The sequence below is a fragment of the Vespula vulgaris genome, chromosome 2, assembly GCF_905475345.1.
Source record: "Vespula vulgaris chromosome 2, iyVesVulg1.1, whole genome shotgun sequence".
Lineage (NCBI taxonomy): Eukaryota > Metazoa > Arthropoda > Insecta > Hymenoptera > Vespidae > Vespula > Vespula vulgaris.
In genome coordinates, this window is record NC_066587.1 from 284,812 (window position 1) to 296,252 (window position 11,441).

The window sequence follows — 11,441 nt, forward strand, 5'->3', positions numbered from 1 at the left end:
AGAAAACGATAAACGCGTCGAAGGAGCAACGAATATCTATTTGCCTTTACATATATCGCGCGACTATAAATCAGCTATTTTTTCACTATTGTATGTTAAGTGCCGCGTATACTATGATCTATCGATAATTTATAAATTACTGATAATATGCATCATATATTCGTCCAACGCAAATTTCCAAAGTCTTCGCAGAACGAAGTGACAAATCGGCGTCTAAAGATAGCGTAATAACCGTGCCTGTAGAAAAGAAACTTGAATTTTGTAAGATTACTTTCGAATCTGACGAGGAACTCTGTGTACGCTCGTAGATCCACGCGCGTCGATATACGAATTACATCGAGTGTTGTGTGTGTGCGCGTGCGTGTGTGCGCTCGGTGCGTGTGTACGTAGTCTCGCAATTTGCGTACGATCAGTCTGAATAAGCATAATAAATATTTTTCAATGAAATCGTAAGGGATATTTTAGCGTCGTATCATCTTTGGACGACGACTCGAAAGTTCTCGGGAAGGATTAGAAAACCGAAATATATATTCATAAATATATTACTTTATTTAACAAAACATAATAATGACAATAAAATCTCAATTGACTTGATCATTTGACACGTAAGACCGTAAACGATTGCTTACGTAAAGCAACGTAACAACGCATTTTTCGTATAAATCGTTACTTTTATTCGGTAGAAAGCAGGATTTTTGTACTCTCTCGTTCCAGTCGACTCGTTCCGTCGTAGGACTCGAAAATCCTCGACTACTTTTTCTTCTTCAACTGTTTGTTCTTCTTTTTCTCCTCTCTCTTCTGCTCGCGCTCCCTCAAGCATTTGAAAAGTTTATAAATGAAGAATACTGAAAATATACCATCAACGATTTTAATCAATATCGTATTTCGTACGGTCGTTCGAGTTGATTTAAACGAATGATCGTGTAATATGGTGCAAGGAATTATAAAAGCGGCACAAAGAATAATATGGGATTTGATTACTGCGAGATTCGTATGTATATCCTAATTGCGAATTACGTATGTGAGTTCACTTTCATAATCACTGCCTCGAGATATCGTCGTACCTATTACAAAAAATATTAAAAATATCGCCAAAAAAAGTAAAACGTTCGATTGCATCGATGAGGAAAACGAAGCGGCAGAGCTCCAATCGTTAATGATTTCTTTGACAAATTCTTTGGCTTCCTTCATAAAATCTTTCTTATCCTGATCTTCTAGATTTTTCAAACGAAGGAGCATGTCGATCAACTTTTCCTCTTGCTTTTTAGAAAGTGCACCGATATTACGCAAATTTTCTAAAATACTTTCACCCATCTCGAATACTTGGTCTAACGCTGTCAAAAAGAAAGAAAAAGAAACTACAGCTAGTGATCGATTGAATATTCGATGCCGTGTCGAGTGGACGATTAGATAATAAACGATATGGAGATAACTGAGCACTCGATACGATATAGGCAGCAGTTTTAACGGGTTCTCATCGTCCAATATCAACGATTGAAACCAAATATCTGCGTAATGGTCGAAAAGTGCAAAGACAAGCGAGTTGGTTCGAACTGACGAGGAAGCTCAAAGTCTACGGATCTACGATGAGTCGATTTCTTTGCTTTACGTTCTCGATATTTACCAAAAATGAGAGCCACGACGGCGAGCAAGGACAACAAAATGAAGGTTTGATTGACGAGATCGCGAGTTGGCATTTGTTGTACGTCCGAGGCACGACCTTGAATATCCTTCATCAAATCTGCCCTCAAGTCGGCCTTTTCTTCCTCGGACATGCCGGTTATCGAGTCGAGCATCTCGAGCAGCTGTTGGGTGTTGGGCAGTGATCCATCGAAATCCGCTGTCTGACTTTTCTCCGTATCGCTAACACTTTCGGATACAACTTTGTCGGCCGCGTAAACGCTAACGAACGTCTCAAGCCCGCTTAATATCGACATCCACATCCTGATTGAACACCAACGATTGATACGCCGAGCTCTTAAAAAAATTTTTTATAAAAGGCTACACGTTTTTTTATCGCACAAGTTCTATCGCTATTGGATATATATATGTGTGCGTGTGTACGTATATGTACGTACGTATGTACAAGGTAATCGCGTGCTCGTTCGACTCGATCGATCGAATGAAATTTCCAAATATTCGAAAATCACGGATAAGAGAGCGTGATTCTCCAGCGAGTAGAATGTATCTGTGATCTTGAATAAGATACTTTTACGAGAAGAAACGAAAAAGAGCTTTCGAGAAGCATGTGCTTCTAGAAAACGGAGCGATCGATTACTGGGGGAGATCGTTCGCGCTTTGGCGGGAAGACAGCTAAAAAGAAGACTCGCTTTACGATTGGTAGGATCTCGGATAGCAGGAGCCAACGTGGCTTCCAACGACGCGTGCTTCAACCTTGCACGAACGACTTGACCTTTTCCAAGGCACCGATAAAGAGGAAGTTCCCTGAATCTACTCCGTCTCCCTCTCCTCTCTCTCTCTCTCTCTCTCTCTCTCTCTCGTTTACGAGCGTGTGCACGAAAAGAAATATTGGCAGACAAAGAAAAAGACGGAGATAGGGAGAATCCCTTATCACAAGCTACCGAGCGACTCATCAAATTGACCTTTCTCGATCCCGTCTGTCAGCCGACTCTTTTATAAAAATAAAATGGGCCTGCGTTAGATAAATTTCGTAATATAATAAAGTAATGAGATAGAAAGAGCATCGCTCGGCGATCCTTAAAACTTAAATGTCTTATAAAAAAAAGAAAGAGAGAAATAAACGTGCGATTAAATTTGTCAAAATGTTTATATTCGATAGCTGTTTATCCATCTGAAAACACTTTAAGCAGCTGTTCAAATTTCTCCTCTCGTTAAATCTTCTGAAACGTGTCTTGTTAGATGCTAAGAATATATAGGAAAAAATTGCTTCGTTTCGTTAACGTCACTTTCGTGCTCCGACTCGAAGATCGAGCTAAAGAAATTACCGGAAATTCGTTTAATGGAAACGTATTTCGTTTTTTTCTCGAATCGCTCGAGAAAGTAAATCGAACGGAGAGATAAGCCTCGTACGTCGACTTGTACGTGTCGCGTTTCCTTTCGGAATGAAAATAAAATCGAATATTCTCGAAAATCGAGATACAACGTAACAAGTTTGAGATGACGGATCAACGAACGCGTTCGGCTCGTAAAAACCATATGTTCTTTCTTTCATCGAAAGGCCGACGAAGAGAGAAAAGGAAGTAAAAAGGGGAAGAAAGGCATAGGATATACCATGTTTCAAAACGAATAATTCTTACCGGAAAGACCGCCGACTATTATCGCTGGAAGAACGAAGACGACGTTGTTGAAGCCGTGTTGATACGGCGTGTCAGGTCCACTGAGGTCCACCATTCTTTTGCTTCCTTTCTCTTTCGAATAAATGAGAATCTTCAGAAAAATTTCATCGCACTCGCGGCGGTGCTAGGCGAGAACAGGTGTCACCGCGACGCCATCTACGGAACGATTAAGAAAATGAGAATGCGTCTCGTTTTCGTTTCGCCGTGCCTATCCTTTCCAATCCTTTCTCGTTCTTCTACTTGATGGTATACCGGTACTTTGCAAATACCGGCCTATATGTACGCTATACGTACGAATGTATGCATGTAAAGGCATAGGAATTTACCGATGGAAAAACAATGAAAACGATTTTAATCTAGTATTCTAAATTCACGAACGAAAGTATCGATCTTTCGCCGCTCTCGACGACTGCGCACCGATATCTCCTTCCACGAAGAATTTCAAATCTTTTCTATGTCTTCTTACAAATACCGGATCTATTAAAGAAACTAATCAACTGATAAAACGATCGTTATGAAGTAAAGTACGACAAGGAGGTCGAATATCGATGCGATAAATTCGTTCTATTATCGATAACGTTGTATTGGTTAAGTTTGAATTTCCCGGTCCTTTCTCGTATAATGGTATCTCTATATAATACATCAGTCAATGCAGCGTTTAATGATTAAGCAGTAACGAAAAAATTATGAAATAATTGATTAAATTTCGAGCTGAATTTTGCCGGGAAAATTTAACTCGTACACGTACATATTTAAAAACGAAGAAGACGGAACGAAAGAAAAATTGTTCGTACCGGCCGGTAATAAAAAACCGCCTCCGAGCGGTCGGTAGACTCGAGTACGAACGCGTTTAAATTATACTGGCACGTCGATTGAGAGACATCGAAGGAAGCATAACGGTCTCATCATGGCTCCTGTGAATGGTGGAAGCATTTTGAAATTCGCCAAAATATCAGATAAAGCTTTCGCACCTACGAAAGGTTCAGCTTTAGCGGCTGGATACGACTTGCGAAGGTAAGAATTATTTCTTTCAACGATGAATTCAACGAATCATTTTGAATTGTTTTCCTTGTTATACTTAGCGCTTATGAGTGCGTTATACCGGCTCGAGACAGAGGTTTGGTGAAAACGGATATACAAGTGCAACTTCCACCTGGTACTTATGGCAGAATAGCTCCAAGATCTGGTTTAGCATTGAAAAATTTCATAGATGTTGGTGCGGGCGTCATCGATGCGGACTATCGGTACATATTTTTATTCTTTTTCAAAGAATAACGTTTGATAGACTCTTACTTAACCTGCAAAACACTTTGCTTGCAGGGGAAATCTTCAAATATTAATATTCAATCATAGCGACAAAGAGTTTGAAATAGCTCCTGGAGACCGCATTGCTCAATTAATTTGTGAGAAAATAGAATGTCCCGAATTGCAAGAATTGGATACTTTGGATGAAACGGTAAGAGGCGCGGATGGATTTGGTTCTACAGGGAAAAATTGAAGAATTAAGAAGAGTAAAGGTTCCTACGAGGCTAATTACACGCTCGATTTTAAAGAAAGTATACTATTTTTGTATTACTATACCAAACAAATTTTTATTTCTTTATCTCGTATCAAGTTTTTTACCGTTTTCTTAGAATATCGATGTACGATACAATCGAATAATATACTCGTTTTTTAACCTTTCAAATTTTATACAAAAATATACTCCATAATCCATTTATTTTCTATAGATGAGATCTCTGACGGAAGAAACCCAGATCTCATATCTTAGATACGGGTACAAGCCCTGTATATAACGTAGGCGTTTTTACAAGTTTTTGAATGTTCTTAAATTCTTCGTGTTTTGCGTCTCCTAATAATTTAAAAATAACAGTCTCCGAAGTAGATATATGACATCCCATTGCTTGCATCCTCTATAAAAGGGAATTGTTTCGTCGTTATCCTTTAATACGCTTCAAATACTAATTAATCGCAATCGATTACCTGCAATGCTAATAACCTGTCTTCTTGCGTGCGAGACATACAACAATCTGCCACGACGTGAACCTCGTATCCACTCATTTTTAAGTCAATCGCTGTATTCTCAACGCAGACATGAGTTTCAAGTCCGATAAGTATTACAGACTCGGGATAGGTTCCGCAACAAATACTGGAAAGCGCTTCGTTGACCTATGAGAAAATACCATATAACGTCGTAAATAATGGAATAAGGAAGAATGTTTGCTGCGAGTTGAGCCTTAAAGAATCGGCCACTTACTTCATCGGTACACATACTAAATTGGGTTTTCTCAAAAGGACCTTTGGCGCTAGATATATCTAGTTGAGGTACAGTTTTGCCCAAAGCTTTTGGATTTTGTTCCGTTACGATCATTGGAACTTTTAAAAGTTTCATAGAATTTACCTAAACCCATAATATGTACATATAGTAAATTTTATCCATAAGATTTATATTTCAGACGCGATACAACGGCAACGTAACCTCAAACTTTATAACTTTCCGTACAACTTAACTCTTATCAAGCATGCACAGATATATTAATAAGATGACGATTGAGAAAATTACCAATTTTACAGAATTTTCAATAACTTTATCAAATTCGAACATGGCTTTTGCAAATCTTTCTTGAAAATCACACATAAATAAAACAGTTTTTCCCTTTTTAAGAACCGCTTTTGCTGCATTTATTGCCATTGTTTAAAAAAATATATATAAAAGGAGTTAAAAAATAGCAACGGTTCGATGCACTGACACTAGTAGAGTACGCGAACAGTGCGAACGATAAGAGGCGATACGTATGAATATGTATGGATAAGAAGAACGTTTAGCCCAATAAAAGTTCAAGGACGCAACGTTTCTGGTTGGTTTATCAGATATACGCTTTTTTCAAATTACGCACGAGTCTTTTCACTGCGTTTGAAAAATACCAAGCTTTTTCACGATCCAGTATGCAATTTAAGAATTATTCTACGTTACATTAGACTTTAGAAGAAATTTCAAAAAGTGTAAACCGATCTCTTTTACACGTATATATCTTCGATCTTTATTTTGTAAGAGCGATATCGATTTTATTTTGAGTAAAGATCAAAACATAAACATTAGACTGATAGAACAAAGAAAAAGTAAACAACTTGGTTGGGAATTTAATCGTACAGACACGGGGATAAATAATACGTGTCATACCGCTATGAAAATGAAAGGAAAAAAAGAAGCACGATGCTAAATAGAAAACGAACGACGCAAGTGTTTTTTATCGTTTCCCTTTAATAAAAAGAGAAGAACGCAAGAGTAATATACATTTCTATCGATAAGCAAGGAAGGTCGCATTATACTCGCGTAAATTCTCACGGATCGATCGATCGGATATATCCGAGAACATCGTGTAATAGAAAATGGATATTTACGAAGGGTTGGACGCGCGTTTGATAGAAGATAAGAGACGAGCGGTAGAGCCGGGAAAGGATATCGCAAACATCGTTTAATTGATAGCTTTCCTACCAAAATTAACATCAATACGTACGATGTACACGTTCTTCGAGACGAAATGAGAGAGAGAGAGAGCTATCGGTTAGCCATTGAACGAAAAAAGTCAATCGCATTGTTTCGATCGATCGTAGCCGATTGGTACGACGATTAAAATGAAATTTTAATTAAGTTGGAGATGGCGAGGCTGGGTGAAACGTTCGCTTAGAACGTTGATAAGATTTAACGTCGATGTCGTAGGATATCATTGATATTTTTTTAATGCAACGTCCCGCCCTCGTTCCGCTTGCTTTCTCTCTCTCTCTCTCTCTCTCTCTCTCTATTCCCTTTACATCTTATTTTTTCATCCGTGCAATAGGCTTTATTAATAGTACGATAACGCGCGTCGGCCTTACAAACGCTCGCTGGTGTGTGGAAAGAAAGAGAGGAAGGAAGAGAGAGAGAGAGAAAGCGATAGACGTTATCCGAGCGAGTGGTGGGGATAAGCGGGCTGTAGCGATGGAAGGAGAGCGCGCAGTCGCAGTTTCGCGACATCCCAGGTGCGAGTCGGTCGTGTTAGGAGAGATCACTCGAGAGTACGCGTACATACATTGCCGAGCGAGACGCAGTGACGGAAAGAATGTTCAGGATCGTCGTTAGCGTGTAAAACGCACGAGCTAGTCGAATTTCGGCCGAAGCTGAGCGAAAGTAGATTAAGTACGACGACGACGACGATGCTAGTGCGAAACGAATACGAGTAGCTATGACGTAGCTCGGGACAAAGAAAAACAAAAAGAAAGAAATCGATCGATCGCGAATCCGATTGAAGTGCGAATAAGAGGAGCTTGAGAAGACAGGACAACGAGGATTTCGAATTTTCCCGAGTTTGTAAACGGAGAATGGCCGTGGAACCTCGTGTCACTGGAAACACCAAACCCCTGGTGCCGCTCTTCACAAAGGCAACCGACTGCGTTTATACGAGCTGCTACTGGTGAGGAGAAAGACAATTCGTTACGTTATCTAGACGTACTATCGTTTGTCTTGACACGCGGAGGCGAGATCGATTTGAAGAAATAAATGTGTCGTATTGCGGCATATCCCGCGCCTGGATCGATACGTGTTGCGGTGGTGGAACGAACGTCGTTGATACCGAGCGCCGCCATTATCGAGAGAACGAGAGAGATAGAGCGTGCTACCAATCACGAACGTCCACAGGAGGCTAATTCAAAAATTCGCGCTTCGCCGACGATTCGATCATTGGCGTTCGTACTTTTCGCTCTCTCTCTCGCTCTCTCTCTCTCTCTCTCTCTCTCTTTGCGTGTCCCTTTAACGCGTCCACGCACACTAACGTTTTATTTACGTCTTTTCCTTTTCGTTGATGCTTTCGAGGTGAGGATTTCTCTATAGCAAAACGGTCGGTCCTTCGTGATTATCTCGTTTCGATCTTGAAAGTTAGATCCGATGAATCTAAAGGTTAACTCGTATCGCGTGCACGCGAAAACGCTGTCGTAGGTTATTTGTTGTTTGTATGGCGTTTACGTGCGATATTTTCATGATTATTTTCAGCGAAGAAAACGTATGGAAGCTGTGCCAGGACGTCGCTACCAAACACGGATCGGAATTGCAACATTGTCACGTTGCCTTTATAAGCAATTCTCGACGTAGCGTTCCGCTTTGGCGTCAACGAGCTGGAAAAGACGAGGACAAGCTCGTGGTTTGGGTTAGTTTGTTAGATTTACACCGGTTTCGTTGAGAAATAATTTCCTCCCCTTTTTCCGCGCATATCTCTATAGGATTATCACGTTATCCTCATTTACGCGCCCGACGAGAGAGCCGTGGTTTACGATTTGGATAGCGCTTTACCGTTCCCAACGCATTTTTGGAAATACGCTACGGAGACGTTCAGATCGGACGAGGCCCTGCGACCGGAATATCACAGAAGATTCCGATTGGTTCCCGCCAGTCTCTATTTGCAACAGTTTGCCTCGAATCGGCAACACATGAAACGCGAGGACGGCACGTGGATCAAAACGCCGCCCGATTATCCTCCGATTTCAACGCCAAGTACGTATATCTTTTACTACTCGTAATATCGATCTCGATCACGAATCCGTACGTTGCAGCGTGCAAAGACAATTTGGATTCGTTTATCAACATGGACCCGAGTACCGGATTAGGAACCGTCATGAGCCTGAAACAGCTAGTGAACAGATTCTATAGGCCGAACGTTAACACACCGGCATCGCCCTCACCTCAGACGCAAGCAACTCCGACTTAAAAACGAACGACCTCGAGAACGAGTACTTACGCGTGCTCGAAGCCTTTTGCTTCCCTTGAAAAAAAAAAAGAAAGAAAGAAAGAAAGAAAAATTTACAAAATCATTATTATATCGTGTGGCCTAAGAGAGAGAGAATCGATAGGTGCTCGTCGTATGTCGTATCTACGACTCTCCTCCCGTCGAGGGGTTCGATACACCTTTCGAGATACATACCCACAAGCGTCTCGTTGTACATAGGTCGCGCGTCTTGTCTTCTTGTGTCCTCTTCTCGTGTGGCAACGCACACGAGCAGAAAAGTATATATAACAGCGAAACGAGTCGAGTCGCGATACGAGTTCTCGTAGTTCGCGATGATCCTATCGGATATTCGTTCGCTTTGTCAAACATATCGAGGAACGTACGAAATACGCGCAAGGTAAGATATTTTTTATTTTATTCCGTTAGTAATGTAATAATGATAATGATAATGATAATGATAATAACGCGGAGGATCCTCGTTGGTCCTCTGCGTTCGTTAAAAGTACGACGGGACACTTTTCTTTTCTATCCACGTGTTTCTGTCCTTCACGGAAAATCAAACTACGAGGTCGCCGTTGCTCGAAAAAAAAAGGAAAAGAAGAAGAAGGTAATTTGGTGGCTCCTTTATACGCACACATTTGTCAGTGATTTATTCGTCGGTAAGTACTACGACCATCGTATATTTTAGGAAGGATTCTTCGTAACGTTTCTCTACTCTTTTTCGAGGGTATATTTTCATCTTTCTCTTTCTAAATATTTCTACTCGAGCCTTCTACCCCGTTCTCTATCGCGCACAATGTTACGACATTTGACCACGCATCAAAAACTTAAGTCGCCTTTTATAAGTGTTCTCGTCTACGGAAAAAAGAGGAAAAATAAAAACGTTTGATGATTATACACACGTACGCGCGCATATATATATATATATATATATAAATATACAAACACAGAGAGACATATATATATGGGTGCGCATGTATGTATAAAAGAAGATCTTTCTAACTCAGCTTTACTCTTTATCAGTGGTATTATTATACTTATTGTGTCAAAGACTGATGTATTTACGGGAGAATCCCAAACACGAAGAAAATCCCTTTGGTGATATTCGTTGGCGCGTGTTCGTTGCACGAACGCGATTAAAGCGCTTATAATTAATGTGTGATCGATAATGTAAGAAGCAACGTCTTACTCTCTTGCGAGATAATTGTAATTATAAACGATTATTATAATCCTTGTGATACTTTACACTTTCTACTTTGAATACTTACGCTGTACTTATCTACCGTCGTTTGTACTATATGCCAGAGATTCTTAAAATTCTTACGAACCATGCGTTTGCTCGTCGATGAAGATTAACCCGGCATGATATCGAATACATATATCGAGTAATCGGTAGAAACAAAAAAAAAGAGAGAGAGAGAAGCACCCCGTTCGAATCAACGAATTTATAAATTCTTTTTTTTTTCGAAGCGACGCGAATTATCCTCGGACAACGAAGGAACTTTAAACAAATATCTATATATCTCGTTCCGCGTTAATCGTTAAATCGATTCGATTCATTCGAACTTTTTTTTTGCGATCATTAGAATCCAATTAGAATCTAAAAATATTGCCATGATTTCATCGCGAAGACGTCGCTTATCTCTATGTAAGTAGATACATGGATATAAATAATCCGGAAGAACTTCATCGGCGAACGGCGGATTAGGAAAAAGTATTCATTTTCTCGTGTATAACGTTCGCGAGTCGACAACCTCGAGAGAGTTCGTCCACTCTTTGCCTTCCAAAAATTCTTACTCGCTCGCTTTATTCTCCTTCATCTCGACAATGTCTTTGATCTCTTCGACTCTTTTACATTACATATATACATATATATATATCATGTTACACTACGACCAAACGAGCAGGAAAAAAATATATCCTGCTTATCGAAGCGTATTTTCGATGTAGTCAAAGGGTATTTGCGATAAAAAAAAAAGAAAAAAAAAACAACAACAAAAAAAACAAAAAGTAAAAAAAAAACACAACAAAAAAAGGTCATTCCTTTTCTCTTCTTCTTGTTAATACGTACCAAAAGAATTTATTGCCTTTATACGAAATGTCGGGCACCGTGTTACGCACTTCGGTGATGTGTAGTACCGAGCTCTTTATATACATTATAATAAAATTGTTACACTTGTCGAGACAAACAAGATGAAAATACAGAAAAAAGATACGATCTCTCTTTATCGTTCAGGTGGAGTATTGTTACGTATATCGAAAAAAAGATGAATTATTATTGATTACTATTAAATGATTATATATATATATATGTGTGTATATATATACGTATATATACATATATATTATTTACACGCATAGTACGCAT

The 11,441-nt window shown here is 39.6% G+C and overlaps 3 protein-coding genes across 4 annotated transcripts; 1 reads left to right on the top strand and 2 right to left on the bottom strand.

Moving 5' to 3' along the window:
• Positions 1-528: 528 nt before the first annotated feature.
• On the bottom strand, positions 529-3,654 carry LOC127061714 (uncharacterized). Of its 2 annotated transcripts, none has more exons than XM_050988987.1 (3): positions 3,279-3,654; positions 1,625-1,977; positions 529-845 (listed from the first exon to the last, which is right to left on the bottom strand). In XM_050988987.1, exons 2-3 carry the CDS (start codon positions 1,941-1,943, stop codon positions 751-753), a joined length of 414 nt encoding a protein of 137 aa, XP_050844944.1. In that variant the 5' UTR covers positions 1,944-1,977; positions 3,279-3,654; the 3' UTR covers positions 529-750. The 2 variants fall into 2 exon arrangements, with proteins under 2 accessions (XP_050844944.1, XP_050844945.1); XM_050988988.1 differs by lacking the exon at positions 3,279-3,654 and adding an exon at positions 2,079-3,243.
• A 462-nt stretch (positions 3,655-4,116) lies between these two features.
• LOC127061717 (protein N-terminal glutamine amidohydrolase-like) lies at positions 4,117-11,286 on the top strand. Its single transcript, XM_050988993.1, has 5 exons — positions 4,117-4,331; positions 4,400-4,561; positions 8,344-8,497; positions 8,571-8,841; positions 8,901-11,286. The coding sequence occupies exons 1-5, from the start codon at positions 4,225-4,227 to the stop codon at positions 9,053-9,055; spliced, it is 849 nt and encodes a 282-aa protein (XP_050844950.1). The 5' UTR covers positions 4,117-4,224; the 3' UTR covers positions 9,056-11,286.
• LOC127061708 (isochorismatase domain-containing protein 2-like) lies at positions 4,882-6,466 on the bottom strand. Its single transcript, XM_050988982.1, has 4 exons — positions 5,881-6,466; positions 5,575-5,718; positions 5,301-5,486; positions 4,882-5,230 (listed from the first exon to the last, which is right to left on the bottom strand). Exons 1-4 carry the CDS (start codon positions 6,007-6,009, stop codon positions 5,078-5,080), a joined length of 612 nt encoding a protein of 203 aa, XP_050844939.1. The 5' UTR covers positions 6,010-6,466; the 3' UTR covers positions 4,882-5,077.
• Positions 11,287-11,441: the final 155 nt, after the last annotated feature.